General features: G+C 58.2%; 4 protein-coding genes across 5 annotated transcripts; 1 reads left to right on the top strand and 3 right to left on the bottom strand.

Moving 5' to 3' along the window:
* Nucleotides 1-126: 126 nt before the first annotated feature.
* PGGHG (protein-glucosylgalactosylhydroxylysine glucosidase) lies at nucleotides 127-9,160 on the top strand. The gene is made up of 13 exons (XM_053981452.1): nucleotides 127-383; nucleotides 792-1,002; nucleotides 1,472-1,907; nucleotides 2,170-2,289; nucleotides 2,562-2,693; nucleotides 2,940-3,051; nucleotides 3,452-3,524; nucleotides 3,968-4,104; nucleotides 4,344-4,477; nucleotides 4,641-4,736; nucleotides 5,531-5,628; nucleotides 7,695-7,906; nucleotides 7,994-9,160. Exons 1-13 carry the CDS (start codon nucleotides 131-133, stop codon nucleotides 8,056-8,058), a joined length of 2,079 nt encoding a protein of 692 aa, XP_053837427.1. The 5' UTR covers nucleotides 127-130; the 3' UTR covers nucleotides 8,059-9,160.
* A 1,220-nt stretch (nucleotides 9,161-10,380) lies between these two features.
* On the bottom strand, nucleotides 10,381-11,733 carry LOC128809171 (interferon-induced transmembrane protein 5-like). The gene is made up of 2 exons (XM_053980932.1): nucleotides 11,566-11,733; nucleotides 10,381-10,798 (listed from the first exon to the last, which is right to left on the bottom strand). The coding sequence occupies exons 1-2, from the start codon at nucleotides 11,722-11,724 to the stop codon at nucleotides 10,580-10,582; spliced, it is 378 nt and encodes a 125-aa protein (XP_053836907.1). The 5' UTR covers nucleotides 11,725-11,733; the 3' UTR covers nucleotides 10,381-10,579.
* A 517-nt stretch (nucleotides 11,734-12,250) lies between these two features.
* LOC128809262 (interferon-induced transmembrane protein 5-like) lies at nucleotides 12,251-14,210 on the bottom strand. The gene is made up of 2 exons (XM_053981111.1): nucleotides 13,890-14,210; nucleotides 12,251-13,402 (listed from the first exon to the last, which is right to left on the bottom strand). Exons 1-2 carry the CDS (start codon nucleotides 14,076-14,078, stop codon nucleotides 13,244-13,246), a joined length of 348 nt encoding a protein of 115 aa, XP_053837086.1. The 5' UTR covers nucleotides 14,079-14,210; the 3' UTR covers nucleotides 12,251-13,243.
* Nucleotides 14,211-16,270: 2,060 nt separating this feature from the next.
* On the bottom strand, nucleotides 16,271-19,227 carry LOC128809261 (dispanin subfamily A member 2b-like). 2 transcript variants are annotated; one of them, XM_053981110.1, is made up of 4 exons: nucleotides 19,064-19,227; nucleotides 18,151-18,562; nucleotides 17,282-17,516; nucleotides 16,271-16,844 (listed from the first exon to the last, which is right to left on the bottom strand). In XM_053981110.1, the coding sequence occupies exons 2-4, from the start codon at nucleotides 18,207-18,209 to the stop codon at nucleotides 16,656-16,658; spliced, it is 483 nt and encodes a 160-aa protein (XP_053837085.1). In that variant the 5' UTR covers nucleotides 18,210-18,562; nucleotides 19,064-19,227; the 3' UTR covers nucleotides 16,271-16,655. The 2 variants fall into 2 exon arrangements, with proteins under 2 accessions (XP_053837085.1, XP_053837084.1); XM_053981109.1 differs by lacking the exon at nucleotides 19,064-19,227 and having other exon boundaries at nucleotides 18,151-19,057.
* Nucleotides 19,228-19,494: the final 267 nt, after the last annotated feature.

The raw sequence follows: 19,494 nt of genomic DNA, 5'->3' as shown, positions 1-19,494 counted from the left end.
TGGAGGTGACCAGAGGGGACACTAAAAGGGGCAGAGACCACTGGTGGCAGGCGGGGGGGTGACAGGGAGCCGACTTTGTCCCCTCAGCCCTCGTCCCATCCCTGCGGCTCCACAGGTGGGGCCGGCGGCGATGGCCGATGGTGAGGGCGACCCCGGCGTGTTCACGGCCACGGCCCTGCCCGGGGACCCGCGGCTGCTGCCCACGGTGACCAACGCCTTCCTGGGCACCCGCGTGTTCCGGGACATCCTGCACGCCGCCGGCGTGTACAGCGGGGCCGCGGGGGACACGCACCGTGCCGATGTCCCCAGCCCGCTGGGGCTGCGCATGGCAGCGCCCGGCGCCCGCAGCCCGGCCGAGAGCTTCACCCTCAACACCTGGACAGGTGAGCAGGGAGCCAGCACCTTCCTGGGGGCTCTGCTGGAGGCTCGATTCTCTCTGCTTCTGCTGCCTCTTCTGCTCAGTCACATCTTCCTTCTCCTCGTTCTCCGTTCCCTTTGGGGTGCTGCTCCTCTGGAACAAGCGGAAAATCCCCCTTTTGTGTGGGAATAAGTGATTTTCAGACTGTAGCTCTATCCCTGCTGGGGCCAGGCTCGGCACACACTCTTTAATCACGGAGCCTGGTAAAATGTTTGATGGCACAGACCATCCCTCAGCAGCTTGGCCAGGCTTGCTGTCATCAGTGTTGTCCAGTCCACAACTGGATCTGATCTCGGGAAAAGCCAGTAGGAAGCAGTAGATAGGGCAGAATCCACATGTTTCTAAAGGCTGATGGCTCTGGCTGTGCTTGCAGGGACCTTCAGCCATATGATTCAGACCCCTGGCTACACAGCCACCCACCAGCTCTACGCCCACCACTCCCTGGTGCACCTGATGGCCTTCAGCATCACCATCCGGCGCTTGGATGGCTCCACACATCCCATCACCATCCAGCTCCAGAGCCTGTTCCTGCCACAGAGCCAGGACCTGCACTTGATCCCAGGCCCAGACTTCCAGGGAGCGCAGTGAGTGTGGGGAGTGGGGGTCCCTGCCCTGAGCCCACTCTCCGCGGGCTGTGGCAGAGTGCCCTGCTCTCCCCTGGGGAATAACTGCAGATGTAAGGCTGGAGTGGGGCTGGAATGGTGAGGGGTGTGGGGCTGGAATGGTGATGGGTGTGGAGGCTTCTGCACACCTGCTTTTTATAGACCTGCAGGTCTATAAAAAGACCCCTGAAATTAAGCATAGAAAACATTTTTATTACTTGCAACTCCAGAATTATGCCTTACACTGATGTGTGAGAGCACTGAAAGTGACAGAGGCTAGATGTGATTCCAAAGAAGTGAGGCTGGGGAAAACAGGAGATTTGTAGACGACCTCTAGAACAGGATTCCTGGGACCAGAGACCATTTGTGATGGCTTCCCACTGCCAGAGGGTAGGGTTAGATGGGATACTGGGAAGAAACACCTTCCTCAATCGCTTCCCGTCTTCCACAGCTACATCTACGGGCAGACGCTGGTTCCCGAGGTGGAGGGGGGCCCCCGTCCCACTGTCCACATGCTGTGGACCCCCATCCCACAGTCGCTGACACTGGGCGGGGAGGAGCGGGAGCGGTGCTGGCAGTTCCTGACGGCCGTGGCCGGGAGCGAGGAGGAGGCGAAGCACAGCTACGGCGCGGGGCTGTCCCTGGTGGCCACGGGGTCCCTGCACCGCTCCCACGTCCGCGCCTGGGCAGCTCTGCGCCGGGGCTGCTCCGTGGAGCTGGACGGGCCCCTGGCCCTGCGCCAGGCGCTCCACGGCTGCCTCTACTACCTGCTGAGCGCCATCCCGCCCCGGGACAGCCCCGGAGTCCCGTTCCACGGCATCAGCCCCGGCGGCTTGTCCAACGGCACCCGCGGCGAGGACTACTGGGGACACGTCTTCTGGGACCAGGTGAAGGGGACCGTGCTGAGCTGGGGGCTTGGCACGGTGACTGGGATGGAGGAGACTCCATCCTTCCATCGGGATGGAGCAGACTATCCTTCAGTAGGGATGGAGAAGGCTCCATCCTTCCACTGGGATGCAGCAGGCTGTCCTTCAATAGGGATGGACAAGACTCCATCCTTCCAGCGGGATGAGGGTGTACTTGAAGGGTGGAGCTGGCAGGAGCATTTGGATGCTTTCCCCCAGCCAATCCCGCCCCGCGGCCTCGCAGGACACCTGGATGTTCCCGAATATCCTGCTGCTGTATCCCGAGGCTGCCCGCGCCATCCTGCAGTACCGCATCCGCACGCTGGAGGGCGCCAAGCGCAACGCGCGGGAACAAGGCTACGAGGTGGGACAGGGACACCGGGCTGGGGTGGCACCGGCCCCCGTCCCCAGGGGACACCGGGCTGGGGTGGCACCGGCCCCCGTCCCCAGGGGACACCGGGCTGGGGTGGCACCGGCCCCCGTCCCCAGGGGACACCGGGCTGGGGTGGCACCGGCTCCTGACCCCAGGGGACACCGGGCTGGGGTGGTACCAACCCCCGTCCCCAGGGCAATCCCGGGCTGTTTCAGTGGGGTGCAGCACCAGGTGATGTGCTCATGGACACCTTCTCTCGGTAGGGTGCGAAGTTCCCGTGGGAGAGCGCAGCCACTGGCCGGGAAGTGTGTCCTGAGGAGATCTATGGAGCCCAGGAAATCCACGTTACCGGGGATGTCCTGATGGCCTTCGAGCAGTATTACTGCACCACGCAGGTAAAGGGAGGGTGCTCCACCTGATGGCCCGGTGGCAGGACACCTGGGCACTGTCACTGTCCCTTCCCTGAGGAACTCTGCTTCGCAGGCTCCCTCCTGCAGCCCTGCCTTCTCTGTCCTTGCTCCTGTGGGCGTCTCAGCATCTTGTTGGCTCAAACCAGGCCAGTCTTTCCTCCTACTCCTCTCCATCCTCCTGCTGACTTTGGGTCTGCTGGAGTCTCCCTCATTCCCCTGCTTTTCCCCCAGGACCAGAAGCTGTTCCGGGAGGACGGAGGCTGGGAGCTGGTGGAAGCTGTGGCTCGGTACTGGTGCAGCAGGATGGTGTGGAGTGAGGAGGAGCAGCTCTACCACATCAGAGGTACCTCTGCCATGGGAATGACATGGAAAGCAGAGGTTTTGAGCCACCTGGTCTAGTGGAAGGTGTCCCTGCCCATGGCAGGAGTGTGGAACTGGATGAGCTTTAAGGCAACCCAAACCACCCTGGGATTCCATGATTTGAAGGTATCCTTCTAGATGTCCTCAGGATGAGGTGCCTGCATGCACCAGCCAGAACTACATCCCAGGTTGTTCCTGCTTCAGCACCAGCACTGTGCGTGTTCTCCACTGAGCATCCCACTGGGACTGTGTGGGATCCTGCCAGCAGGATCCGGACGGGCAGGAGGGTCCCCTTCCCCCAGCCGTGTCCCTGAGGAGGAGCCTGGAGCCATGGCAGCCCCTGGGTGTGTTGGGCTACGAAGTGTCCCCTCCTGTGCCCGCAGGTGTCATGCCCCCAGACGAGTACCACAGCCAGGTCGATAACTCTGCTTACACCAATGCCGTGGCCCAGCGCAGGTAATGTTTGAATGACACCTGGGAGCATGGCCTGGCTCTCTGCTCTTCCACCTGGTACTCTGCAGGGATGGGAGCAGCGGGGCTCCCGAGGGGATCCTTCCTCCCTCTCCTCACACGCCTCTCCCTGTCACCTCTTTGCAGTCAGAGGAAGAGTGGGGTCTCCCCTGGCTCCTCCGACCTGTTCAGTGCCCACGGGAGGCTGAGAGGGATCTCCGTTCACAGCAGGGCTTCTCCCTTGGCATTCCATGGGGTGTCTGTGCTGTTGGCCAGCTGGAGATATCCACAGCCAGGGAAAGGAGCTCCTGGCTCAGTGATGGATGCTGTTACCCCTGGCTCAATCTCTGCCCCTTGTTCTTCCACTGCAGCTTTTTCTTGCAGCTCCTCTGTCCCCTCTCTCCTCTCACCCATCCCTGACATAAAACCTTGTTCCTTCTTCTTTCCAGCTTAAATTTTGCCACTGACCTGGCTCGGGACCTGCTGCTCCCGGTGCCAGAGGAGTGGGAGGACCGTGCCAGGAAAATCAAAGTGCCCTTTGATGAGGAGAGGAAATACCACCCTGAGTATGATGGCTACAGCCCAGGTGAGCGGGGAGGCAGTGGCAGCAGCCCATGGAGCTGGACATGGATCACACTTTTAACCCTGGAAGCATCAGAGTTTCAACTGGTTCAGATTTGGGAATGGCAGAAGAAGAGTCTCTGCTGTTGCCACAGTGCAACAAGCTGGGCTAGGGATGGTTTTCCTGCCTCACTGGATTGTTTCTCACCAGTGGGCTCAAAAACTTAAAAATTTTGGCAACTGTCTGAGCAGCCCTGTCCCCAGGTGAGCCGGTGAAACAGGCAGATGTGGTCCTGCTGGGGTTCCCGCTGATGCATCCCATGAGTGCCGAGGTCCGGAGGAACGACCTGGAGATGTACGAGCCCGTCACCGACCCGGCCGGGCCAGCCATGACCTGGGTGAGGAGAGGGCAGAGCCCAGCCTGGGATTCACCCCTGGGAGGGGGTGCTCCATCCAGGGGACAGTGCAGAGCTGGGATGTGCACTGGGAATGTTTGCTCTGGACGGAGGGGTGGGGAGGTGCTGCTGCTCCACCGCGCTGTCACCGTTCCCTCTCTGGCAGAGCATGTTTGCCGTGGGCTGGCTGGAGCTGAAGGAGCTGCAGAGAGCCCAGAGCCAGCTGAAAAAGTGCTTCAGCAACATCACAGAGCCTTTCAAGGTGAGTGGCAGGGCTGCAGATCCCTCCTGCTCCCAGGCAGGTGACAATGGGTTTGAAACCCACAGAACTGCCTGGAGCATCTGTCTTGGTTTGGAAAGACAGGTGTCTGCTAAGGAAGGTAGGAGCTTCTCCTGAAATGGAAAAAATGTAGACACCCCTCCCTCCGAATTGTTATAAATTTGAAATTAAGGGAGAGTCTTAGGCAAAAATGTGGGAGCAGGAATAATAGTTCTTTATTAGGGAAGAAAATAAAAAGATAAAATAAACAATGCAGTGAACCAAAACAACACTGACAGAGTCAGAATACAACCTGACACCCTGTTGGTCAGGGTCCTGTTGGCAGCAGTCCAATTGGAATTGTGCCTGCAGTCCTCCTGGTGTGTCAGGTGTGGCTCTGTTGGAGCAGTGATCCTGTAGAAAAGGGTGTAGTCTTCCTCTGAAGATGCAGTGGAAGAGGCAGCTGTCCCTCTGGGAAATCCAGTGCAGAAAAAGCCGTGCTGGTGTTCCAGAAACTCAAGATTATATCCAGGTAGGAATGCTTGGCTCCTCCCTCTGGGCAGAGCATCTCCCAATGGGATGTTACAGTTCTTATCAGTCATGCAGTGACAGTCAATAGCCCATTCTCAGCAGATGTCTCCCCGGAGGGAGGATTGGTTGTGGAGGAGATAAGGAAAACTGCTCACTTAACAGAAGACAACTTCCAAACAGATGGCAAATGGAATACATCTTGCCTCGCAATCTGGGACAGCATCCCAAATCAATTCCTGCACCATCTCTTTCTCCTGCTGGAGCAGGTCTGGGTGGAGAACTCGGATGGATCAGGAGCTGTGAACTTCCTGACAGGGATGGGTGGATTCCTGCAGGTCGTCCTCTTCGGCTTCACGGGGTTCAGGTGAGACCTGTTGTGTCACTTTTATCTCCCAAGCAACCACTTGTCCCTTAAAATGTCCCTGTCTGGCTGGAGCGAAGTTGGGAACAAGTAAGAGGCTCGTGACAGGTCACATTTGGGAAGCAAAGTGTCATTCCCTAAGCCTGTTCTCTGCTTCAGCAGCAACATCCTCCTGTCTCTCTTGGATGTGGTGAGGAAATACCTCCTGCAGCCTCACTGTGGCCTCCCTGCTCACATGGGGCTCCGGGAGCCTCCCTGGAGCAAAGTGCTGAGCAGGCATCGCCTCAGCTTTAAAATATCCTGGGAAAACATGGAGCTGTTCATGTAATTTCAGAGCTGTGGTGGTGTCCACCCTGGAGCCACTGTCTCTTCAGCCTATTCCTGGTTTAATTGAGGCTGGATCAAGCCTTTTGATTCCCAGTGAAAACTTCCAGCCCTAACTATGCATTTTCACTCCACGTGTGTGGCCAGAGCTGCTGGGAAACCTGCCCCATTCCCTGGTGGAGCTGGGTGTGAGCTGCCATATTCCCAGCTGGAAAAGCCACCCATTCCCTGGTGGAGCTGGGTGTGAGCTGCCGTATTCCCAGCTGGAAATCTGGGCTTTGGCCAAGCTGGGAGGTCTCCAGGCACCCAGCGTGTGCCAGGTTGGGCCCCTCGTGGCACAGGCTCAAGCCACAGCTTTCGGGCTCTGGCCAAATTCCAGAGGTGGCGACAACATTCTGCAGCCGCACTCCCGCCTTTCCTGCCGTAGGACACGGATCCTGTGCAGTGCTGGGGCTCCCCAGGCCCCCAAACCTGCCTTGAGCCCCATCCAGTCCCTGAAGCCCTCTCAGCCTTCTGGAGCTGGTGGTGGAGAGCTCTCGTGCGCCAGGATTTGGGCCGGGACAAGAGGGGCCGTTGTTTTCCCTCACCCAAGGCCAACGCCCACACAGGCAGCTTGGCTTTGGCTCAGGGTTGGAGGGAGAGTCGGGATGTTTGTTCCATTGTTTCTGGGGAAGGAGCAGACTTGGGATGCAGAGCAGACGGGGTTGACTGATGAGGCAATTAAAAGATGGCTTATTTATTGCAAAATCAGTCTCATGGGATGCTGAGGCCGACATTCAACGCCATCACATCAGAAGCCGTTTTAATGTTAGTTACGATGTCTTTTATATATTTCTTATCATATATTTCTTATCATATCCTATATATTTCTTAATCAGCTACTTCTACAAAGCTCGCTAGCATCTTCAGAAACCAATTATTCATTTGCCATCATTGCTACAAATTATAGCAACTTGTAGCAAATTGCTACAAATCATTGCTACATTTTTACACAATTCTGCCACAATGTGCTTCTTTTTATCCAAGCATGTAACTCTACAGACACTTAATGCTGCATCTTCTACTTTTTGCCGACTCTATAACAAGTTCTATTGCTAGACTTCAAAATTTTCTACTATCTTGCTTAACATATTTATTCGCTTCCATGAGGCATATTTCTACCTGCTTAAAACATATTTTTGCTTGAGCTACAAATCTTTATTCTTACTTCGTGTCTGTTTCACTTTTCTGTTTTAAACCTTCAAGCCTTCTCCAAGGCCTTAGGTCAAACACTGCATCCATTTCTGTGTCTGAGCCTTGGGAGCTCTCTGTGCTCTCTGTGCCCACAGAGCAGCCGTGCTGAGCTTCCAGCCCTGCATCCCGAGGGAATGGGAGCTGAGGTTCACCTGCTCTGAGAGGAGCAGGGCATCCCCCAAGTTCTGCCAGCACAGTTCTGCTGCTGGAGCCAAGCTCTGAACCGGAGCAGGGAACTGAGCTGTGTTTTTGTAAATGTGAAATCTGACCTCATGGAAAGCCCAGGCCCCAGCTGTGGAGCTGGAATGGGACAGGAATGTCTTGGGGTGGGCTGTGGAATCATGGCCCCAAGTAGTTCCTCACCAGGTGCTCCATCAATATGTTTGGGGTTTGCCCAGAGATCCTTGGATGCACTGAGAACCCTTTCAGGCTCCTCTGGTGTGCTCCGACCCCGAGCTGGGCTCCTCTGTGGCTCCTGCTGTTCCCACCCTGATGCACTCCTGCCTTTCCAGGATCACGAGGTCCAGCCTCCTCTTCGATCCCGCCTTTCCCGACGATATCACCAAGCTGGAAGTCTCCAGCGTCTCCTACTTAGGCAACAAACTGGAGGTCACCATCACCAGGGAGGAGATCAGGATGGAAGTGACTGAGACCTCCCAGGACCCTCCAGCATCTCCCCTGGAAGCTGTGCTGGAGTCGGGACAGCGCTTTCCCCTGTGGGAAGGTATGGCAGCAGTGCCTGCATCTGCTCCCTGAAATAATTTGGGAAGAAACCATTCCCATATCTCACACAAAGCTTTTTTTGGTGCAGGGCAGAGTGTCTCCTTCCCCACAGCACCTGGATGGATCCAGAGGTCACCCAGCAGGACCCCCTGAGCCCTGGCTGATCCGGGTGTTGCCCACTGGAGCAGCAGATCCGGGATGTTGGTGGAGGGGGAAGGTAACAGTGGGTGGAAAGGCGGTGCCAGGCTGTGCCAGGAGGCCTTTGCCCCCCCAGGACTGTGTGTGTCACCTGTCCTTGTGGCCCCAGGGGGTCAGTGGCTGAAGCTGTCACCATGGCTGGAGCTGTCACCATGTCTGAGCACCCCACTCCCCTCCACACATCTCTTCCTCGGCACAGGAGAGGAAACCAAGCCTGAAAATGACCATTTTGAATGTGTTTGCTGAGCACCCAGGAGTTGTTTATGCTCTTAACATGTTTGTGTTCATAAGGAAACCCATTCCTGACTCCAGGATCCCGACTCCAGCTCCTCCAGCATGTCCTGCCCTGGTCCTTGCCTTCCCCATGTGCTGCTCCGTGGGCTCAAAGAGCTGTGGAGGCTCAGCCAGTGCTGTTTCACCAGATTGTTATGTGTATTTTGGATAATTCCTGCTGATGGGGAATAGATAGATGTATGAAATATGTTATATTGGAAAGAAATATTCCTGTAAGTTTTCTTAAGCACTCAAGCCAGGGATGGGAAGGTTGCTTCATGGTATTTCGAAACCGCAGCTGGCTGCAGGGAGGAAAGGACCTAATTTGCAAGCGAAGGAACGAATGAGCAATGAGCGTGGCTCGCTCGGCTCGGAGATGGGTGCTTCTCCAAGGTGATCCGAGGAACACCCAGGCGCTGAATGCTCGATAAATATCTCAGATTGAGATAGCCAGAGCCATCAGGAAGATGCATCGCAATGCCGAGTTCCAGTAACTCTGTGATTGGCATACGTCGCTTCCCGGACACGGTTTTGTTCAGCTCCACGCAGAGAAAAGAAACTACATGAATTGTGAACTGTTGAAAAGAAGAAAAGAAACCCTGCCTTAGGCAGAATAGACGGTATAAGAACTGCTCGGACAGAACAGTCGGTGTGAGCATAGGAGACCCTATGCTGTAGAGGTCGGACCTGTGTCTCACCCAGCGCCGCTCGGCACTGACCTTTTGATTGTGGCTATCTTGGACCGAATCTCGGTCGCAAAATAAAAAAAATCTCTTTTATTAATTATTAAATTCGGCTTGATCATTTTTACCTATAACAAGATGAATGATGTTTTGGCACTAAATATTACTCCAAAATATGCAGCCAAAAGCCTTTTAACCCCGTGTGGGCAGCACGGAGCTCCATTCCTGTTATTTGGTGTGTGACATCTCTCACATGTTTTTAAACCCTTATCTATACTATTCCCTCTCTTTTCAAGCAGTTCTGGAGTTAAATCCTTTCTCACTTGGCCTCTGAAGGGCTGCAGGAAGCCTGGACACCAGAGATCTGTAGTATTATCCTGTCAGATGGTGACAAGGGCAGCATTTTTCCAGGCCTGAGCAACCTCGGGGCGAGCAAAGAGCTGCTGTGGCTTTTCTCAGGGTGTTTCTGGTGTCCCAGAAATCCCAAGGAATTCCCGTGCCTGCACGGGGGGGGGCACGGTACCCCCAGCCCCTCACTCTGGGCTGCACAGCATCCTGCCCTCCACACCCTCCCTGTCCCCGTGCAGAGCAGCCCTGGGTGGGAGCAGGGAATGCCGAGGGCGTTCCCTGCCCCGAGGGGTCTGTCCTGGCCAAGCCAACCCCAGGAATCTCGGCCCGGTTTATAAAAAGCCCCGCGGCTGCTCCGAGCCCCGAAGCATCTGGAAGCGCTTAGGGCTGGAGCAGGGACTCTCCCGCCGCCGTGTAATTACTCGGGGCCTGCTCCGGCCTCATCAGAGCCGCCAGCCCCTAATTAGCGGCAGCTCTTGGCACGACTGAGGGACCGTGCTGTCCCCAGCCCTGTGCACTGCATCAGGATTGGGATTTGGATGGGGCTGGGATACAACCCCACTCTGAGCCAGGGCTAGCTGGCAGTAAAGGGGGTTTATCCTCAAAAAAGGGGTCCTTTAGCCCAGAAATGAGCTCTCTCCAGCCCAGGCACAGAGAGCAGGGAGGAGTGGGAGTGCTTCCCAATTTTCCCCCTGTCCTGACTGGGACTGGCTGGGGATGTCTGTGTTGCTGTAATGAGTTTGCAGGTCTCAGCTCCATTTGGGGTGGGGAGGGGACTCCCCGTTTGCTTCATCCCACGAGGCCCAGGAGTGTCTCTGCTTCCTCCCCTCCTCAGTCCTGGGGGTCCCAGAGGTGGCCCTAAAGGTTGTGGGAACAATGGAGTCTCCTGGCTGCCAGGACCCCCATCAGAGCCAAAAATCCCAATTTATGTTTTCCCTTTGGCACCCCCCTGCCCCTTTCCACACACAGAAAATCGCACTGTGTGAAGCGTTTAATGATTTAAATAGTGACCACAGAAGCTGGGGCTCCACACGGGATAACGGGAGGTAAAAAAACCCACAGGATAAACAAAAATAACTGGGGTTGGGGAGTGGGGTGGCAGAGAGGGGTGGTGGCCTTTTGGGGGGGCCACCAGCAACGCAGAGAAGGTGCCACCAGCCCTTCACCCTGGGTCACTGGTCGTCGTCGTCGCTCCCACTGAACTGGTAGGTGAAGAAGCCAACAGACTCCTGGGCCAGCTTGGAGAGGTGGATGACACCGGTGACAATGAGGGCACCGAGCAGGAGTGGCAGCACCACGCTGCCTGCCGTGGCCAGGGCGTTGTAGCACCGCGCCTTGGAGCTGAAGTGCCGAGCAGCTTCCACATCCCCGGATACTTTCCGGTCCCGAGCCTGCAACAGCCGAGGAGAGACCCTTCCCTCAGCCCCTTCCCAAAGCCCCTTCCCACAGCCCCCTTCTTGCAGCCCTTTCCCACAGCCCTTCCTGCATCCCCTTCCTTCAGCCCCATCCTGCTCTAGGGATTTGTCCCTTTTGTAACCCACAATTTATGCATCCATCCATCCATCCATCCATCCATCCATCCATCCATCCATCCATCCATCCATCCATCCATCCATCCATCCCAGGCTGCTCCTGCTCCCCTCCAACCCTGCATCCTTTCCCCCTTGTGTTTTCCTTCCTGCTTCATCCAGAGCCTTTCTGGCTCCAGCTCTGCCTGTGCTCATTTTTCTATCCCAGTCTAGCCCAGCTGGGGCTGGGATTTTCCCTCCTGCTTCCTCCGGAGCCTCTCCTGACTCCGGTCCCTGCTTGTTCCCATCTTTCCACAGCTGGAGCTGCTCCTGCCGGGGGATGGGGACAGAGGAATCACGGTCCCCATGGCACTTTTTAGGATCAAGCAGCTGCTCCTCGGGTGGTGGGCAGGGGGCTGAGGTTATCCACGGCTGTCCCACAACCTCCGGAATCAGTGGCAGGAAAAGCAGGGAGGATTCACCAGTGGCAGGTGATTCACCCACCTGTGGAGAGTGTTGGGATCTGCCCGCCCCAGCCCGCCCGGGATTATCCCAAGCGCTCGGTGCCTCCTTGGGCATCCCTCCCTCGGCGTCTGCGTGGGGAGGGACTCCCGGAGCCCTTGGGCGCTCCGGTACCGCCGCTCCCGTACCTTGACGGCGAAGGCGAGCGCCACGAAGCCCAGGCAGCAGAAGTTCATGTAGAGGGTGTTGAAGATGGCCCAGACCAGGTGATCACGGGGTGGAGGGGCGGCCGGGGGCGGCCCCCGCTTGGGGGGCGGCCGCTCCTCCCGCGGGTACGAGGTGTCCATGGCCACGGAGAGGGGCACCCGCGGCTCCGGCAGCCTCGCGGGAGCGTGGCCGGCACCTCTTTTATATCCCTGCTCTGCTAAATATAAACCTGGGAAATTACAGCCCTGAGGGATGTGGTTGTCCCACAGGCCGGGCTGGGATGGTGAGCCCACGGGCTTGTAATAGCCAGCATTCCTCCCGGGATGAGGAGCGCGGGTGGCTCCGGTGTGACTCTGACGCCGCAGGAGGGTCACTCCAAGGCGGAGCCCAGGAGCAGCACGGCGCTGGCTGGCACAGGTACCTCCGAGCCCACCCTCCAGGTGTGCTGGGCAGGGCAGAGCCCCCCTCGGCAGCACTTTTGGGCTGCCGGGTGGATGAAATGGGAAGTTAATATGGAAAGGTGGAAGAGCCACATCCATGGGGCTCCCCGGCAGTGGGGGGAACACAAGGCTGCAGGGTGGGGGGTGTGGGCAGCCAAAACACGCGGAGGGGTTTTAATTTCCTTTTTCTGCCATCTCCAATGTGAAAAACACGCTTACTCTCTCGTGAAAATGTAAAAAGTTTAATAAAGGATAATAGGAGATAAGGAACATAGAGTAAATATTACAGCTGGGAGTGTCTGGGTACTTTGTTAAGAGCACACTGTTATCTTTGGAGATACTTCTTAAACAGTTTTTTCCTCATATCAGCCTGTTGTATATTTATAGGCTCTTATGTATGGTAAACGTTTTTCTTAAACTAGTTTACATATTTTAAGAATTGTTTAGTATGGCTATTTTTTGGTTTTACTTTTTTAGAGTATGTGTATTTTTTGGTTGTGGTTTTGGGTTTTTTTTCTTATTACTTTTGGTTCTGTCTACACTGGGTGAGTGTTGTTAATCTCTGTAAGCAGCTGTCTTTTTTTATATGCTTATTGGGTGTTATCTCATCTAAGCAGGCATTTTAACACAAGCACACTTATATTAGCTATTTCACTACTACGTCTAAGCTTAATTAACAACAGAAATAAAAGCTGTATCTTTATAACAAAGTTACTTTAACACTACACATATAAAATCCATTTTGGTATTTGCGAAAAGCTAATATTATACTATGTATCTATAACATCCAAGATGTTGGGAAGAAGCTTCCCTGGGCTTTGGGCTGGATGCGCTCTGCTCCGCGGCAGGATGGAGGCAGGGAGAAGAGCAGGAGGAAGAGGAGGAAGCCACAAAGATGCCCGAGGACTCTCTGCGACGTCCAGAGGTCAATGAGGTGACAGCGAGGCGGCTCGGCGGGACTTTATCGGTGGCAATGGTGACCGACAGGTGTGTCACAGGTGCCACGAAGCGTGTGAGCGGAGCAAAGGCAGGGGGGATAGGGGGCTGTCCCCCGTGCCCCAGCCTGGCCGCCCCGTCCCGTCCCGCGGCCGTGCGGGGACACCGGCGATGCTGGCAGCGAGGGGACCGGGGTCACTCCCTTCGCTCCCGAGCGGGCACATTTTGGAGGTGTGGGGGGGGGGTGGGGGGGAAGCACCCCGCAGATGGGGCCAAGTGGTGGTCAGATGCCCCTGAATGTGGAGATGAAGATGGCCGTGAGGATGATGAAGATCACCAAGGTGACGGCGACCACCACGGAGCAGACGATGTTGATCACCTTGGCGCGGTCGCTGTGACGCCGGGCACCCTCCAAGTCCCCCACCAACTTACAGTCGCGGGCCTGGGGGGCAAACGGGGGGTTTGGGGTGCGTGAGGCACCGACGGGGGGGCCAACCCACCCGGGGTGGCTGCGAGGTTGTGCTGGGACCCCGGGGACGTGTCACCCAGGGCACGGGGCGAGGCCACCGAGAGCTGCCCCGCGGTCCCGGCACTCGGGAGCTGCAGGCTCAGCGGGGGGCACAGGGCATTGGGGGGTGCCAGGGTGGGAGAGGGGATCTGGGAATGCGAGGGTAGGAGAGGCATTTGGAGGGAGGTGGGCAGGGGGGAGCGGACCGGGGTGGTGCCAGGGAAGGCTGGGGGTGGGGGGACGGGACTGGGGGATCCCGGGGTGAGGGGAAGGTCCGGGTCGGGCTGGGTCGGGGGCGGTCCCGGGTCGGGCTCAGTCGGAGGAGGGAAGTCCTGAAAGGGGCTGGCTGGGGGTTAGTCTGGGTGGGGGTCCCGGGGCCGATCAGGGCTAGATGCGGGTGCCCCCGGCCCCCCCCCCTCACCTTGATGGAGTAGACGAGCGCGGGGAAGCCGAAGCAGCCCAGCCCGCCCAGCGCGCACCACAGCAGCACATTGAACACCGACCAGAGCACGTAGTCCCGGGGCTGCGGGTCCGACCGGGGGCCGGGGGCGGCCGCCCCCCACCCGGAGGACTGCAGTGGGATGGACACGTCCGCCTGCTTGTGCTCCATGACCGGGAATGAATGCCTGGAACGGGAACGGAGCGCGCTCAGGGCGGGGGACCGGCCCCGCACCGCCCCGCAGAGGGAGGGGGGCACGGCCCTCTGGGACCCCAACCCCACGCAGTCTGGGGGCGCAGGGCAGCTCTGGGGACCCGTGAGGGGCTTAAGGGGACTTGGGGGAGCCCTGAGAACTCCGAGGGGACTTGTGGGGGTTTTGGGGATGTTGGAAATGATGCAAATTTAAATATTTTTAATGTAACATTAATCAGGAATTTGTTCGCCTCTGCCAAGAGGGAGGGGAATTCAAGTTTTTCTTCGAAAGATTCTGTTCGCTGGGAGAGGGCCGATGATCTGAGCATCCACAGATTGAGAGAAGCCAGAAGACCATTAGCGAACATTAGGGAGTATTAGCGACCATTAACCAACATCACCTCCCTGTCTGAGAAATTAATCAGTGAGAGAACCGAAAAATTAGGTTCAAAGGCGAAGGGATCAAGAACTATAGGAGATCGAATACTAAGAATTGTAATTCTTAAGTGTAAGTGTAATTCTTAAGTGTAATTTAAGACGAGTGAATGAGAATTTATTTGGGTTTTTGTCTGCATAGATATGGGAAACATCAGATAAGGAACTATCTGTGGATGGGAATGCTTTCCATGGCGCCTGCTGGCCAGGACAAAGTAATGCCTCGTTCTCTGTCACTACAAACATCGTGCTGGAGGGGTTTTTATTCTCCTCCCGAGTTTCGCTGACAGGTGGGCTGCGGGGAGCTGTCCATGGCAGCCTGGAGTGGTCACAGGCGGGAGGGAGGCTTTGCTGGTGACTGTTTTGGGCTGGGAAAGGGTCAATTTTCTCCGCGTTGGCTTGTGTGGGGCTGCCCTTTGCATTTTTGCTGGAAACTGTTGATAAAAACGGGAGAAGGAGTAAGGGGATCTTGGAGCAATGGCCTTTGTTGGCCTGAGTTCCCATTGGATGTGCTGGGTTTTGGCAGGCCAAGCCTGGGCCTGGCCAGGCAGCAGATTCAGTGGAGGAGGAGCCCGTGCAGCGAGGAGCCCGTGTTTTCCGGGAAAAAAGCAGAGCAGAAAATGATTCAGCATAGGCTCAGTGCCAGGGATCCTGCAACAAATATCCCCTCTGTTTGTGAGTGGGATTTCTGACATCTTACGAGTGTGGTGTCTTGGCAGGAGCCCGATGTTCGTGGGGAGAGGAAAAAACACAGTTTTGTTCCCATCTTTGTGGGGCCCCAGCCCCGATGACCGGGCCCTGCCGAGGGCAAGTGCAGAGGGGAAGGGGAAAGCCAGGCCAGCTGCAGAGCTGAGGCTCTGCCAGATGGGCTGGGGCCAGGATCTTCCGTGTCCCCACTGGGGCCGCTCCGGTCTCTGCCGGGGCCGGGCAGGGAGTGGCAGCCCTGAAGTGCGAGGATCGCCACCCTGCCAGCCCTTCCAGCGAGTGACTGGGACCGTTGGTGCTTGGTGTGGCTTCCTCCAGCCATAGTTCCCTCCCCTGTGGGATGAGGAGAGAATCTGGAGCATAAATGTGAGGAAACTGCTGGGCTGGGATGAGTCTGATAAGGAAAGTAAAGGCTGTGCATGCCAGCAAAGTGAGACACGGAATTCATTCCCTGCCTCCTGGTGCAGGCAGATGAGCAGCTGTGCCCAGGAAAACCGGGCTCCAGGCAACGGGGATGGGGGCTGTGAGGATCTCACAGCAGGATCCCAGCTCACCTGGCTGCAGGGGGTGTGTGGAATCCAGCCCTGGCGGGGCGACTGAGGATGGAGCCACAAAACCCACTGGCCCCTTCCCTCTCCAGCACTGCTGACCCTGCTCAATCCCATTCCAGCTCATCCTGCTCAAGCCCTTTGCACATCCCGCCCCACCAAAGCCACCTTTTCCTCAGCTCTGCTTGCTGCCAGCCCTTCCTGAGGGCTGGTGAGGATGGGGGTGCTCCTGGTGACACCCCAGCAAGGATCAGGTTCCACCCTCATCCTTGGCGTGACCCTTCCAAGAGCTTCACACCCCGTATGGATGCAGTATCCAGGTTCTTGACGCCTGGGGTGGCCCCTGAACATTGTCTCTGTGATGAGGAAAGGTTTCCACCTCCCCCAAGTACATCCCACGGGCTAACATTGTTTCTCATCCTCTCAAGCTGCTGTAGAACAAACCCCAAACCACATCCTCATGAGACAAAACCAAGACGGGGCAAAAGTGAAATAAATTTTTATTTCAGGGATCAGGGTTTGTCTGAGCCAGGTGCTCCTTCTCAGAATTGTTTTGAGGCCGCTGGGGTTCCACGCCCAGAGCAAAGCAGCAAGCAGGCTGTGGCAGGGTTGGGGGTGCTCAGCTGCTCTCTGGGGAGCAGGGTCCATCTCAGGACGCCTCCAGCGAGGGCAGCCATCAGCAAGGGCTCCACAAAAGCTCCGAGTGGGGAGGGAAGAGGGACAGGAGAGCAGCAGGCTCCGGGTGAGGCACGTGGATTGTCAGTTTGCAGTTTCGGTGACAGCAGGGCGCTCCCCGGGCACTCCCCGGGCATGCCCGGCTCCTACCCCGGGCGGGGAGGGAAGCGCAGCCCGCGGGGCAAGGAGGGCACTAAGTGCGGCCGTAGCCGTACCCGTACTGGGGTCGTCCTAAGACCCCAGCGGCGGCCAGGGAGACGACGACGATGACGATGATGACGATGAGGATGTTGATCACCAGGGCCGTGATGTTCAGGTACTTGGCCGTGGAGCCGTAGCTCAGGGCCCCGCTGTAGTCACCCAGCACTTTGCGGTCCCTGGACTGGGGACAGGCAGAGCCAGAGTCAGGGGGCTGGAGGGGGACACCCCACGGGGCTCAGGGCTGTGGGAGAAGTCCTGGAGGTGCCAGACCGGGCTGAACCCCCCCAAAACACCGGGGCTACCGTGAGGTGCCCACTGCCCACCCCAAACCCCTGCCGTCTCCAGAGCTTCCAGCCGGGACTCTGTGAGGTCAATGGTCCATGAAGAGGGGACTCTGTGGGGTCTATGGGGCACCCTCTGGTCTGGGGTTTGTGGGGTCCACGGGACACCCCTCAGCTGAGGCTCTCTGGGGTCCATGGGTCACCCTGGCACCTGGAGCTCAGTGGGGTCCGCGGGGGCTCTGCGGGGCTGGGGGGCTCAGTGGGTGTCCCTGAGGTCAGGGACTCAGTGGGGTTCCCGGGGCCGCCCCCACCCCCGGTGTCCCTCCGGGCTCCCCACCTTGACAGAGAAGACGAACGCCAGGAGGCCGAGGCAGCAGAAATTGCCGTACAGGGTGGTGAAGAGGGACCACACCAGGTGGTCCCGGGGTGGCGGCGACTGCTGCTGCTGCGTCTCCTCCACCATCACCGTCGTGCTCCGGGGCAACTCGTCCATCTTCACCTCCGCCGGCAGCATCTCGTACGGCGGGAGCTGCTGCTGCATGCTTGGGTCTCGGGGAGAGTGGCGAAGGCACCTGAGGAACGTGCAGTGTTTCGGGAGGTGGAGGCACCGCGGGGCGGGCGCAGCGGTGGCGGTTTCGTTTCCTCGAGAGTTAGGACGGAGCGGGAATAGACCGCCCCACCGGACGCCCCTGTAAGGGCAAGGAGACTCCTCCTCGGCGGCGGGAAAACCCCGGGCTCCCTTTCCTCGTTTCCTGCTTTGTCCCTCTCTTTACCTCTGTCCCCGCTTCTTTCGTTGTCCCTTCATTGCCGGCTTCCTTCCTTGTCTCCATTTTTACCTGTTCTTTGCCCCCTTTTTGCTTCACCGTTTTCTTTCCCTTTTCTTTCTTCAGCTCCTTGATTCCCTGTCCCTCTCCTTGTCACCTTTTTTGCCTCCTATCCTCCCTTCATCCTTTAACCCATTCTTTCATTTTTTTACCACCTGTGTTGTCCCTTTCTTCCTTTCCCCCCTGTTTTGTCTCTTCTTTGCCTGCTTCTTTCCTTGCCCTTTCTTTTCTTTTTTCCTCACTTTCCTCCCTTTCTTTGCCCCCTTTTTCCCTTGGCCCCTTCGTTATCCCCTTTTTCTTTCCCCTTCTTTCCCACTCTTCCCTCTTTCTCTGTCCCTAATCCCTGTGAAATCCCCAAATCCTGCTAGACCCCCAAGCCCACCTCCATCTCCCACAAATACAGGGTTGAGGCCAGTTGGTGCCACTTTTTGGGAATGCCATTTGGGATCCCCGGAAAGCTCCGGCTGCTGCCGAGGGCTGCGCGCCCTTAAAGGAATCCCCCTCTCAGGCTTCACGGTGTGAGAGTGATTGAACTGTGTTAATGCATTGGAATCCGCAGGATACGCTGTCCTGGAACCTTTTCCCGGCAACTCCGGGAATGTTTCTGATTAAATAAACCGAACAAGTAGGGCCCCGCCCTGGAAATTGGGATTTGGCTCCTGGGAGTCGCAGCCCGGGGCATTGGTGCCCTCTAGTTTTCCCAGCCGTGAGTGTATTTCTTCCTTTAATAACGGATTTCTCCCGTGGTTCTGCCCCTAGCCTGAGCCGCAGCAAGGAGGGGACGCTGCCTCAACCTGTGGGATGGGAGAGGGGGGAAAAAGTCCCGTTGTTTTCCACCCCTGAGCTGCAGAGGGAGGAACCAGCCCGCGCGTCAGTGCACGGAGCTGTGGCCGGGTTGAGCAGAGGCGGCCGAGGGGGGCACAGAGCCGAGGCCCCCGGGGTCTCTGCACCCAGCGAGGGGGATCCTGGGGATCTCGGCGCCCGGCAGGGAGGATCCTGGGAATCCAGCCCCCCATGGGACTCGCAGCGAGTGGGAGTCGGGGGGTCGCAGCCCCCATGGAGTCCCTGCACCCAGCGGGAGGACGCTCCCAGGGATCCCCGCACTCATCTTCCCGGGACGATCCCGGGGATCCCGCTCCTGATCCCAGGGATCCCTACACTCATCTTCCTGGGACGATCCCGGGGATGCCGCTCCTGATCCCAGGGATCCCCGTGGCGTCCGTGCCTGCGGGTAGCGCCCCCCTACGGACCGGGCCGGGCGCTGCAGCCCCCGCCGCTGCCGGGCGGGAACGTACCATCCTCGGCGCGGGGGGGAGAGGTCGGGGGGCGGCCCCGCCGAGGCCCGCGTCACCAATCGCGCCGACCCCTCCGTCCCCTCGGCACGGATACCCCGTTCGGTTCCGCCTCGCCGCCGCCCCGCTCTCCCGCCGCGCAGGGCCGGGGGCAGGGCCGAGGGCGCGGCTCCCCCCGCGCCCCGCATGGCCGCGCCCGCGGCGCCCCGCGGGGATGCCGGACCGTTGGCGTGGAGACGCGCGGCGCCTCGGCAGGCCCCGCCCCCGAGGCGCGCCCATTGGCGGAGAGCCCGCGGCGGGCGCGCTGCGATTGGCCGGCGGGGCCGTCGCTCCTCGGCGGGGGCGTGGCCGCGCGCAGCGCCCGCTCATTCATTCCCCCCGCGGGCGCGGCGCGGGGGGGGCGATGCACCGGCGGGCCCGGGGCCGCCGAGCCC

Source organism: Vidua macroura, chromosome 6 (assembly GCF_024509145.1).
Source record: "Vidua macroura isolate BioBank_ID:100142 chromosome 6, ASM2450914v1, whole genome shotgun sequence".
In the NCBI taxonomy this organism is placed as follows: Eukaryota; Metazoa; Chordata; class Aves; order Passeriformes; family Viduidae; genus Vidua; species Vidua macroura.
Note: the sequence above shows the minus strand (reverse complement) of the source record. Positions and strands in the feature narration are given on the sequence as shown.

Coding starts and splice junctions, on each gene's coding strand:
- PGGHG (XM_053981452.1), top strand. CDS start 131: ATGGCCGATGGTGAGGGCGACCCCGGCGTGTTCACGGCCACGGCCCTG. Junction 1,908..2,169: donor GACACGTCTTCTGGGACCAG/GTGAAGGGGACC, acceptor GCGGCCTCGCAG/GACACCTGGATGTTCCCGAA. Junction 5,629..7,694: donor TTCGGCTTCACGGGGTTCAG/GTGAGACCTGTT, acceptor CTGCCTTTCCAG/GATCACGAGGTCCAGCCTCC.
- LOC128809171 (XM_053980932.1), bottom strand. CDS start 11,724: ATGGACACCTCGTACCCGCGGGAGGAGCGGCCGCCCCCCAAGCGGGGG. Junction 10,799..11,565: donor CGCTCGCCTTCGCCGTCAAG/GTACGGGAGCGG, acceptor CGGCTGTTGCAG/GCTCGGGACCGGAAAGTATC.
- LOC128809262 (XM_053981111.1), bottom strand. CDS start 14,078: ATGGAGCACAAGCAGGCGGACGTGTCCATCCCACTGCAGTCCTCCGGG. Junction 13,403..13,889: donor CGCTCGTCTACTCCATCAAG/GTGAGGGGGGGG, acceptor TTTGCCCCCCAG/GCCCGCGACTGTAAGTTGGT.
- LOC128809261 (XM_053981110.1), bottom strand. CDS start 18,209: ATGGCATTCCCAAAAAGTGGCACCAACTGGCCTCAACCCTGTATTTGT. Junction 17,517..18,150: donor TGTATTTGTGGGAGATGGAG/GTGGGCTTGGGG, acceptor CACGTTCCTCAG/GTGCCTTCGCCACTCTCCCC. Junction 16,845..17,281: donor CGTTCGTCTTCTCTGTCAAG/GTGGGGAGCCCG, acceptor GCCTGTCCCCAG/TCCAGGGACCGCAAAGTGCT.